The 11,861-nt window shown below is 38.0% G+C and overlaps 1 protein-coding gene across 2 annotated transcripts in view; it reads left to right on the top strand.

Annotated features, from left to right (window-relative positions):
* The window catches only part of LOC109533153 (inositol-trisphosphate 3-kinase B), a 44,411-nt gene that overhangs the window by 8,166 nt on the left and 24,384 nt on the right, over positions 1 to 11,861 (top strand). Inside the window, exon 2 of one of the 2 annotated variants that reach the window (XM_048661568.1) lies at positions 2,933 to 4,049. In XM_048661568.1, coding sequence (XP_048517525.1) covers positions 2,933 to 4,049 — 1,117 coding nt within the window. Of the gene's footprint in view, positions 1 to 2,826; positions 4,050 to 11,861 lie in introns of those variants that run through there. The other variant, XM_048661567.1, reaches the window with a different exon arrangement.

The following is an 11,861-nucleotide window of genomic DNA, read 5'->3' as shown; positions in this document are numbered from 1 at the left end:
GTAAACATTTTTTATTGTTATTAAAAACTGAGAAATTTGCAAAAAACTATATCAAAAAGACGGCAACAATGTTTTTCAAGGTAATCTGAGTAATTAACATTACGGAAATACCTGTTGTTTCGTAATTATTAAAAACTTACAAAAGTGACAATAAAATAGACAAGGAAAAACGGTAAATTCAACAGGATTCGTAGACTGTGGGACGTACTTTTTCGAAATGTCAATTATTGTCCTCATAACAGTTATATGGCCACATACTCAGACCACTATGTATTTCAATCAAGAACTGTCGATCCAGCACTAAAAAGATATATGCTGCGCATTCGGCATGTGGAAATTAGTCCTAAGTTAGCAGTAGGGCTCGGAATTTTAAAAAATCTGATATTCGAATATTCGTTTAGTGGTTTATTCGAACAGTAAAATTATTCGAATATTCGAATAATCGAGTATTCGAATATTCGTTAGATATTCGAGTATTCGAATATTTGAGTATTTCTATTCGTATTCGTTAGATATTCGAGTGTTCGTTTTCCGTTCACCGTTTTTCAAGAAGAAAAATCGTTATCTCATATCATTTTTGGCAACTAGCCGCAACTGATAAAAAAGTGCCTTTGTCGGCACATTAATTGTAACACCGCGCAAAAGTTGATGACGCGGATCACCATTTGCAGAAAAGTAAATATGATTATTTTCATTTGCTTGTAAATATATGGGTATTTGTTTAAATGCCTGTAGAATATGAATAATTTATTTTATAAAAGTATACAAAGTGCATATAAATATATTTGCACCTTGTGAGTTTGATAATGTTGGTGTATTCGAGTATTCGATTATTCGAGTATTCGAATATTCGGATATTCGAATACTCGAATAAGTTTTTTCCGAGCCCTAGTTAGCAGTTAAGGCAGTTAGTTCGTTGTTGAAAAATCTATTTTTGGCTTGTAAAAATAAACATTTTTTAAAAACCAAGTTTTAACATCCAGAAACTAAATGTAACCTTAAATTTATGTTTACAAATAAACATACATTTGAGTCATTATCTCGAAACAAGTTAGTGCCTGTGTAATCTCCTTATTATCCACTCTTATGGAGCAGCTTCTCCTATTCGGTTAATTAACTCCTGCTGAATTTGTACCAGTGTTCAGAAATCCATTGGTTTAATGTGTCCTTGTGCTGTGCGTATCTTACATACGTGGTAGGAATGTAGCCCTGCCCCGGTATTTATTTGATGCYTKCGAAAGTGTCAGTTATTTTGCTCTGACTGCCCCTGGAAGGCTCTGYTKCWATWATGYCCAATACTTGTTCCTCTGTGTCTGGAATCCGAACATCTATTTTCGTCCACTATCTTCCTGGAACCACTCTCCATCAGTGTMTCTAGCCCTTTGTTGACGTAAGTTCTTACAGCTTCTGCTATGTTACTACGCAAATTAGTGAAAGGAGCTTCAAAGTAAGTSGCTTTTGACAAATTATTGTTATTATYGACAAAGGCTATCTACCTGTAACTATCTTGTTAATGACAAAAAACATCATTGCCGCTTTGACGTTTCATCGAAAAATTGTAGAAGAGAACTTTCTTTAAATCAAAAAGCTTTGTAATTTGAAGCAAATATCGTAATTTTTTTTGAATGTTGAAGTATTCTAATATGCTACCAATTAGACATTGGACAATTTTAAAATAATGCTTAATAACAATGTTGAAATTCGATTGTCAGCTGTTAATGTCTTCTAGAAATTATCGAAAAAAGAATTTTCAATATTTTTCTGTTAGGTACTCTTCTAGTGAGCCCCTATTACCTCTTAAAAGGAATGACGCCAATTTTGAATCTGTATCTTTTATTGAATAGTTGAGCAAAACTTAGATTGTGGTATATTTTTGGAAATATAATTTYAAGCTAAAGTTAAATATGAAAAATATACAGTGTCCCATTTAAAAAGATTTATTTTTTGTTATTAACTAGGAAAGTACTTTCTTACCACAAATAAAACTTACATTATTGGATACGAGGTGAAAAAGTGTAGTCTAGAAAGTTTAAAAAAATCACAGGAAAAGACTTGATGAGCTTTCCAAAAGATAGAGTTAGAGGTATTGTCATTGTTTTCACCATTAATTTGCAATAAAAGTCGAGGCTGACACACTGATATCAGTTTTTGTCTATCTGATATAGAAATGGGAGTTTCCATTTAAAAGTGTCCAATTTGGCCCATCCTGTACAATTGGGAGTTATTGGAAATATATCATAATATTAAACAAAACTAATTAATCATGTGTTGGCCAAATAGTACAGTTCCATAACAGTACAACAAATTTCAAGGTTCTTGRTTTGACKGAAARAATCTTGATTTAGGCGAACGTTCTGTCCCCTGTTGTGAATGCGCCGTGTTTTAGSTCTAAAAATGCTGTTGGGAATGATACGAGTGGCAAACAACCGATTTGACAAAAAATATGTGAAGAATAGATCRGTTATTAARACTCTGAGTGCGCGCAGTTTTGAAACTAGTGCTAAAATCAAAAATTTTGAACGYTTTTAAAATTAAAAGAATTAGAAATACATGATGAGGCGAAACTATTTGAAGATTGCAAGCGTTGATACAGTTATTTATTAAACTGTCCATTTGGGSGCCTGCTATATTGTCCGAAATAGRCCTAAAATAGACTGATAAGTAAGAAAATCAAAATTGAACATCGCACAATAGACAAGCAGCACTCAGCTTGTCCCTTGTACCAGCAGCACAATCATACATGTAAATTGGCTRCACTGTAATTTAAGTACCAGCATTCCGACGAGCGGCCGGTTAGTTGGTACATGTACTTTACATTAATCCGCTCGTTCCGAGCTGTTTGATAAACAATGATAAGGCAGCAGTCGCCCCACACATCTCATATAGCATGCACGCCACACTCAAATTCCAACTGGTGCTCTTTCCGTTTCAGTTTCACCGGGTTCTGGACCACCCGCCGGACTCCCGCCGCGGAGGAGGAGGAGGAGGTCGCCTCCTCGTGGTTCTTCAGCGGCGCCGACACGGTTAAAATTGTGCCGCCGAAGAGGGCGGAACGCAGCGATGCGCCCAGCACCAGCACAGATCAGCACCGTAGCTTCTTCAGAAGACTAGCGGTGCTCTCGAGTGCTGACCAGTGGCCAGTCGGTTTGCCGGTTGTTCCACAGATGGCAGACCCGGTGACGGGCGCACCTGGTACCGAGCCGAAACCACCGGCACCAGGTAGTCCCAACGTGGGTAAGAGACAGAGGCGGCAGGGCGTCTACGAACGCGACGCCCTTTACAGTGAGCCGGAGGAAGTGGCGTTGAAGAGTGTGCGACAGTTGCGCGATGAGTACCTTGCCATGCTGGTGAAAGCCGGCAAAGAGCCGGAAGAGGCGGACGGTTTCAAGAGGCACCTGGCGCCTCCACAGAGTGACTATTTCAGTTCCGGTGCCAGCGACGATGATTCCTGGCACCGGAAACACAAAGTCACCCGGTGCGGAAGCTCGGACTCCGCCATGGGTCCCAGCGATGAAGAGACCAAAGACTGCCCACCCGTTCAGTATTCCGCTGCCAGCACGCTGGCTCAGTCCAGCGTGCCCAGCAAGATCATCATCGAGGCTCACACGGTGGTGTTTCCGCTGGACCGAAAGTCCAGCATGGACTATGCGAGTGAAGAGACTGATTGCGAGAGCCGGCGACAGAGCTGCTTTACAGACGACGGCGAGGACGTGTCGCGTTATCGGTGCTGGCGAACTCCTTCGGTAGTGGTTAGTGACTACTCGGATGACATAATGGGGCTGACGCTTGAAGACGTTGAGTATATCCGGAGTCGTCGCGACGATCCGTCCTCCAGTCCCGAATCGAGTCTGCATAGCTCTTGCAGCAATTTGAACTATTGCGGCTCGACGATCAGTGGCTTGGAGTCAGACTATGTGCTCTCCAAACCTTACCGCAAGTCCTCCAACTGTTCCACGTGCTCCACGTTGAGCGGCGATGAGGACCAAGATGGCGCTGGGGAGGCGCCACCATCTGGGGACTCACTGCGACCCACTCAGAAATGGAGAGAGGTGAGTCTTGTTTTCATTTTCCCTTTTCTCTTCATGTGACTCGAGTCGAAATGGGCAGTTAGAAATAGTTATTTCCAGTTTGATTTAAACATGTTTAGCAGAATCGTAGACAAATCATTTTGTCCCTTGGGGTATCATTCACCGGAAAGAGGAAGGTTCATTTTATAAGCCCCAAAAGTTTCAATTTAATACTACCATCAAGTATTTACTATTATCGAACAAATAACAATCCCGCCGGATTAAACCCGCTCAAAAATGGATCAAACCCAGGCCTGGGTAACACTGCGGTGAGTTGCGCTTTTCAGTTGATGCCGCTCTTTGATTTGGCGAGTTATAACTCTTCGCGCCGCAGTTCCAATTGCGCTTTTGAATATTACTGCTGGTGAAAAGGACATTTTTAATTAGTTGAAAATGAACTCGAAAATTGAGCAACTGTTTAATTTTTAAGTGATTTCTCTCGATTTTTTTGTTCAGTCAATATTTTTAGAAAAACAAAATTCATTCGGTTATTAGTTTTGGTTTTGGCATTGTGCACTAATCACTGCAGCTGAATGAAATTCAGACAAATAAAATGGCTCTAAATTTTAAATTAAATTAGTGAAAGATTGGCGCTTGAGGCGTTTTTCGTTTAGTTGGAACGTAAAATTTGCCTTTGGAAATATTGCAATGTGAACAGGCACTTTCTACAAAAAACGTCAACAATAAACGAACTGAAATCGAACTGCCAAGTAAAGCAATGAATCATCGAAAGGGCGAACAAGCAAATAATTAAATACTGTAGTTCGGAGTCTTTTTTTTGAAAAGGTGTATGAATATTCAGCTTGCTACCGACAGTGGACTAAATCGGTGGATAATCTTTTGTGTCGTATGAATCGCGTTCTTATATGGGAAATATAGAATCATTGTGGCCCTTATGGCAAGTGCGGTAGTTTGTGAAAGTGTAGTGAACTTGTTGAATATTAATGGGTAGAAAATGGAGGATGGTGCCCCAGCTTGAAGAAAGTTGCCAAGAATTCTCTCATCTATCAATCTTTGGCTTGAACTGATTTTAGTTTTCCGACAAGCAACTGAAGTTTTACGGATTTTTTATATTTCTCTCTCTTTGCTTTGCTGATTTCAAATAAGTTTGGCTTTGGACAGATTTGTTGCTTTGTATTTTTAAATCAAGCTCATCTTAAGCTTTTCGCTAAGGAATAGCTTCAGATATGAAAATTTGGGTTCCAGTGATTATTACAAGAAGCATCAGCTTACTGGTAGTGTGGATTTGGTTCCGATTAAACCATTGATTCCTTCACAAGAAAAGTTTCAGATCTAAAATAATAATAGTTTCAGATGGAACCTCTTGCGACCTTCTTCACAATCGACCATAACGCTTTAAGAGACTTGAAGAATGCATTTAAACTGCTTCGGGCCTTAAATATGGAAATATAGACACTGGTAGTCAGCACAAAAAAATGTTTATATCGCAAAATTCTCAAAAATCCTTCCCTTTAGTAATAAAAGGGCTCAAAATATCAATTTAGTTTCCTGTTGATATTTAGGAAATCTCCTGATCGATTTTAAAATCCGGAAAGGCAGAGCAAAAAGTCTTTAAGTTCTTTAACTAAGACTAAGACCGAAAAAATCAAAGGCCTTTGGAAGTCATACGAGATTCAGGCGATTTGAGTTTCAGAAAAACAACAATTTAAAGGAATTTAAATTGTTGTTTTAGAGAAGAGCAAAATTTTAGTTTTGCTCGATCGAGACCACTTAGTAAGCAGGGATATTTCGATTTTTCGGCAAAGTCTATTTAACATCTTCTGGACATGCTGTAATATTTGGCCGAATTTCAATATTTCTTTGACGCCTTAAACCGCTATTAATAGGATCTCAATTGGTTGTGTCCTCTTTAAAAGCAATTTGAAAATCATCAAACTATGACGCATGAGAGACAAACAAAAGGAAAACTGTCCTAATTTTCATAAGGTAATTAACGTTAACGGTAAAAGCCGTTAAATTCTTCTTGAAAACTATCACGTAACCAAAAATTCGGTTGGGTTCATGAAATCACCAGAAATTCAGTAAAAGGATGCTTTTTGTATAAAGTGATTGATGGAAGTATTTTAGTGAAATCTGACTTACAGGGTGATTCAAAGTCGACGTTAGTCCTTTTAAGGGGTTATATGGTGGTTACAACCGGTATAATATGATATACCGTACTTGGAAAGTACGGGAAAACTTTTTCCCCTTTTTAATAAGGCTATTTGATTAAAAATTGTATTCTTCTAAAAATTTTTGTTGAAAAAAATGTGTTTTAAACTCCGCTGTTTTGACATCATTTGATTTTTTAAGCCAAGAAAAGATTGGGTCGCAATCCATTCTACTTATTCTTGCAGAATTAGGAAACTTCTTGAAAACAATGACAATAAATTTCGGAAGGATTCGAAAGGACTTCATTCTTAATCATCATATCGAGGCAGTTGAAATGCGTTCTCAAATGCGTCTTTTGACTTTGAAAATTGCGTGTTAATAAAATAAAATAATAAGTGTGGAAAATAATAATTAAATCTTCACTAGAGGAGCCGCTAATCCATCATTGGAACTTCGAAGTAATTGCGATGTTTTCTGTGATTTTGCTACCTAATGAGATTCTTCGGTAATAAACATTAAGAAAAATATTCCATATACGGGTTCCCAGGTGAAGAAAATTACATTGACTCTGTTAAAATGGCAAAAATTTAATACATAGAATGCTACAAAAAATCACGCATTTTTCTCAAAATATATATGAGAACCGCAATCAAAATTTGTTGTCCAACAACCTAAAAATCGATAATCGGTAGCCTTATATAAGAGTCATGCATAATATGTACTTATTACTTTCGTTGGGTTACTGTTGACACTAAACAAATGTCGATAAGAGAACCATTTGACGTCAATGATGACGCGGGTTCTGACTTGTCCTGGAGGTCAACGGGATCAAATAGTGGCGGTGGGTTCCAATTAGATGTTGCCGTTCGTCGACAAATCATACAACTAATCGGGATTTTTCAAGCGTTTTTTTTTCAGCCATTATTCCCTTCTCATCAAGATCTTTCAGTACTGGTGCCAGTCAGTTTTTCCTTTTTTTCCCTTCCACGTCTGTTTGCTTCAGCACTTCTTCACCCGTCACTCTTCAGTTCGGTACCGAATTAAACAACAATAAAAGATTCAACTCGTTGATGTTCGTTATTCTTGTGCCATCTATCTTGTTGATGATCGCTTGATCTGGGCTGCAGATAATTCGTGAAAAATTCCACGTATTGATCATTAGAAAGGCTTCTACAACTGCTCGGAATGAAGAGTATCTTAATTGCCATTCTGACATGAGATTTCTATCGGTAAATATGTGATAACTTGGCTACTTGGAACTGTTGGCATTCTTCATGGTATTTTGTTCAGTGGTTTATTAATTATGTGAGCCGCTTTTTTACTGCTGAATCTTGCCGTTTCCTGCTGGTGGATTGGTTTCATCTTTTGCAACTGATTATATGCTTTTGAAACTGGTGAAACAGGTGAAAACTACCTGATGATTCGCAATAGGTGGTGACATAATTTGTTCGGAAGAACTGGAAGCCACAAATAACAACAGTGTCCAGATTTATAAATTAAATTTTTTCCTTTCTGAACTTGGACCAGATGGAAACTTCCGAAGAATCCAACAAATTGAAAGCATTACAAAATTCTGTAAAATTAGTCGTCGCATTACGTTTCTTCACGGTGTAATTTATAGATTTTTGTACTAAAAGCTGTCCAGTTTCGAATACTTCGGAGTCTCGACTGTTGCTTCCTTTCTATTGAAATTGTAAAATATCACCCTTCAAAACATGTTCAAGATATGATTCGTAGAACATTCTCGCCTGAAACATGCTGTGTCCCCGACATATGAAGTATTCTAGTTGTCGGCGTCAGTCTGCATTCTTCATATGAAGTGAATGAAAACTTTATTCAAACTTCGAACTTCATATGAATTCATACTCAATATATATTGAGTTTCACCATCTCAACTACAGGTTCAGGTTGTCGTTAGAGAAGAACAGAAAGTAGTCAGGACAATCTCGATCTGGTATTTTCACTCGCAGCCAGAATTCGGGGCCTCTGGAACAATACTTCGGAGCTTTTTCAATTTCAGATGCCTTCATGGACAAATACTCCATAGGCTGTACAGTTTCTAAAGTTGTCTTCTGTACATTTGCTCAAAATGTTTTTAAGATTTTGTTCTCCAAAAATTCTTTGGTTTTGATCATTTGCACGTGACACGATGTTCCTCTCCTTTTGTATTCTAGTCAATTCTCTTGCTCTCCTGTATGCTTAAAGCAGATATCTTCTACTTCCACACACTCTCCTTTCAGCCATCTCTCTTTGGTTTCTTTGATTGTGTTTATTATGATCTTCTGTGTATTTTTATGTAGAGGTTTCATTTTATTGCATATGGTCTTTATGCCTTTGGGATGGCTGCACAAGAAAATTGTTAACTGTTGTTATCAAAATGAACAATGGGTTCAAAATCAGGGTTATTCAACCTGGGACATCCATTTCTCTGGCTAACGTTGTTGATTTGCGTCGCGAACGGTGAAATAAGGTCCAGGATTCAAAAGTGTTGTCTTCCGGCTAAACCCAGCTGATGGAAGCTAGATAGTTGCAGATGGGAAAAATCATACAATTCTATTCTCTATTAAGAAACAAAAGATCAAGAATAATTCCAGTGCAATTTTTTAATTGTGGTTTACGTATTAGCTGCGAAACTTCACTGTGAACAGCCAGAGTTCGATCTTTCTCCAGCTTCCCAAGTTAAAATTAAGGGAGATTTTGGAACTCAGTAAACATGATTACCAAACTCATGCCACTGTTTTTTTTTAATTTATTAAAAATTCTGTGCAAGTGGCAAATATGTAAATTAGCAAAATGCATTCCATGCAATTCAATATTTTCAGTACAGTTTTGGGAAATTTGAATTGGAAGACTTGTAAAAAATTTGTCGTTCAGATTAAGAAATCCGCAATCAAAACCAAAATCAAATTTTATGTCTCCTCGCGTTTTTGAGTTAGACACTTTGGCCAAAGTAACCAGCCAGCAAATGTAAAGTAGGAACGTGAAAATGCTGGACAAGTTTTGATCAATATTGGCAACTTTCCGGTTTAAAATAAACCTTAAGGCCCAATGATCGTTTATATGGAGACAATTAGTAGGATGCCAAGTCACTCACTGGTGGCATTGATATGTTCCAATTTCCCTCTTATAGCAGATGCATAAACCTCGCTCGTTAAAACGGTCGATGCACGAATTTTTTCCATTCCATGTTTAGTAATCGATTGAAATTGGCAATTTGGCTCGATCAGGAAGCACAAGATCTTGAGGCTTTTCCCAATCAAACACTCCTTGCAGGTGTTGGCCGGCAACAAGAATCGCTTAATTAAATCCTGCCACTTTGGTCTCTTGAATTTTTCATAAACAGGCATTAAAACGTCGTGAAGAATCGACGAAAAAACGTCGGATTACAAGTCCACTTATCGGAGCCAATAAATCAAGATTATTACCGGCAAAAAGCCGATCTTCCAAATTTGGAAGAGTCGCTCGTAAATTCTCGCTCACTGACTCTCATTCTAAACGCACAACACCAACCGATTCTTCGTACGTACAAATTGCCTGCTGCTCTGGAAGACAGATGATTGTCAACAGAATGGGTGCTTATTCTTTTTTTGCATGCAAGGAAGTTGTTCTCAGTCGGACGATTTATGGATGCGTTTTCGTTCCAATAAGGCAGCAGGAACACAAAAACTTCAAGCTATCTTCATTTCGCTTCTTCTGCTGCTTGGGTCAATACTCTTGATTTATTTTCCTGAGACCAAGCGCTTCATAGGGAGAGAAATGCTATTTTCCCGCTAACAGAAGAAATATTAGTTGAACGTTGTTGGCAAGTGAAAGAAAAGAGGATGGCGAAGCTCATTTTTTCCCCAAGACGGCCAGCCAATCAGGCTGTGTAAAAGTTGCCAAAGACCTTTTGGGCTGATCTAAAAGTGTCAAGAAAAAGAACATGACAAATCGAAGCCCCAATTAGCATAAGCCGAATGTCGCTTAAAGCTCAAAGCTGCGATAAGTGGCATGGATCATGTATGTAATGGAAGGTAGGACTCGAAAGCACGAAAGCCGGACGGGAGTCTCTTTGATTTTAGTTTAGTGTTAAGCTCAACTTGGCGTCGCATGTACACGTCCAGAGATGTTGTCCCGATAGCGACGTAGTCTTATCTCAAGTCCAACGACGTTAGATCGGGTTATCGGTACGGCCTCCACACATGATTCGGTGTTTTTTTCAATTTGGTTGATGCTCGATTGCGGTGACGTTCCGAAAAACAGCGAATTTGCAAAATATGGAAGTGGTGACTTGGCTGGTTCATGCTTGCCTTTTGTGAAATGTTGCTAGTGTTGGTTGAAAATAATGTTTTCATTTGAAACTGGGCCGACACTTTTTCCGGCAAGCTGTAGGTTTGTTCAGTTAGCACATTAATTTCTTCCATATACAAAGGGTCCGAAAATGAGGACATGAAGTGCGTTTATTTTGGCTTTAACCAATAGGTTTTCGCTTCTTTTCAACATTGTCTTAAACTCAATAGCATCTTTACGGCAAAGACCAGCAAGACGCAGAATTGTTCACAAATATTAATTTGCGCGTCATTCTTTGCGATTTTCTCTAAAACGAGGGAGTTTGCAACAAAGTATCAACATATAAAAATGGTCTAAGTTGCATGCTCTTTCCAGCAGAACTAAATTGGCAAACATGCGACTCCCTGTATATGAATGATAGTTGGAAATGCACAAAAACTTGCTCATAAGCAGGCTGGGACCACCTAATGACTTACTGCATATTCAAACGTCGCCGATCTTCATTTCGATCTTCAGACAATTAATTAGCTTAATAATGTATGGATGCGATGTAGTAAACATTTCTAAAGCCTTGCACGTGCGGCCACATGCGTTGTCACAAGCAGCCGCCTTGTCTAAACATTCCCAAGACGAAAAGTTGGCTTTTTTGCACGTTAACCGGCGTTTTTGAAAAAATTTCAATTATTTCAGCTTATGAAAGGATCTTGGATAACTGCTGAATGGTTGTATCCAAGTTTGATTTTGTCAACTGCGAAGATGAGCAGATGTGGATTTGAGCATTCTGAGCTTCTAGATACCTACGAATCAGTAGCAATTCTTTAATTCGACATTATTCTTGAAATGACGGTTTTCAGTAGAAAATACAAAAGTTTCGTCGCTGTCTTCATTTTCAGAATTTCGTTGAATTGAATCCAAACCTAAGTAAGTAAAGGAAAACTGATTAGTTCCAATTTATATCCAAAGCATAATATCACAGACTGATTTTGGATAACTTTTCGTAAAAAAACAACTATGTTTATTTGCCAAACCTTAACAAGGATCGATTGAATTTTATCAAAATGTATGAGAGACATTTGAAGCTGAAAGCTCTTCAACTTGTACCAAAACGAGTTTTGAGAAATTGAGTCTCGTATTATAAGAAGCTTTGAATGCTGGTTTGTAAATATTAACGCGCAGTAAAAAATTCTTTGAGCTTAAAATCCTCAAAACTACAGCAAAACCTTCTTTCGGAAGAATGAAAATCAAATTTCCTTAACTATCAATGTTGCTTTTAACTTTTTTCTAAAAAATATCTAAAACTTGTCTTATATTAGGTTAACGTTCAAAAATTTCCATATTTGCCAAGTTAGAAGAATGAGCCGTTTTTGAACAACCAAACAGAACAGAAGTTTGATGAATGAGGATGAGGATTTT

This window comes from Dendroctonus ponderosae, unplaced genomic scaffold (assembly GCF_020466585.1).
Source record: "Dendroctonus ponderosae isolate FM_Combo_2020 unplaced genomic scaffold, Dpon_F_20191213v2 Dpon_F_20191213_1, whole genome shotgun sequence".
NCBI lineage: Eukaryota > Metazoa > Arthropoda > Insecta > Coleoptera > Curculionidae > Dendroctonus > Dendroctonus ponderosae.
The sequence above is the reverse complement of the archived record's forward strand: the minus strand, read 5'-3'. Positions and strand labels throughout refer to the sequence as shown.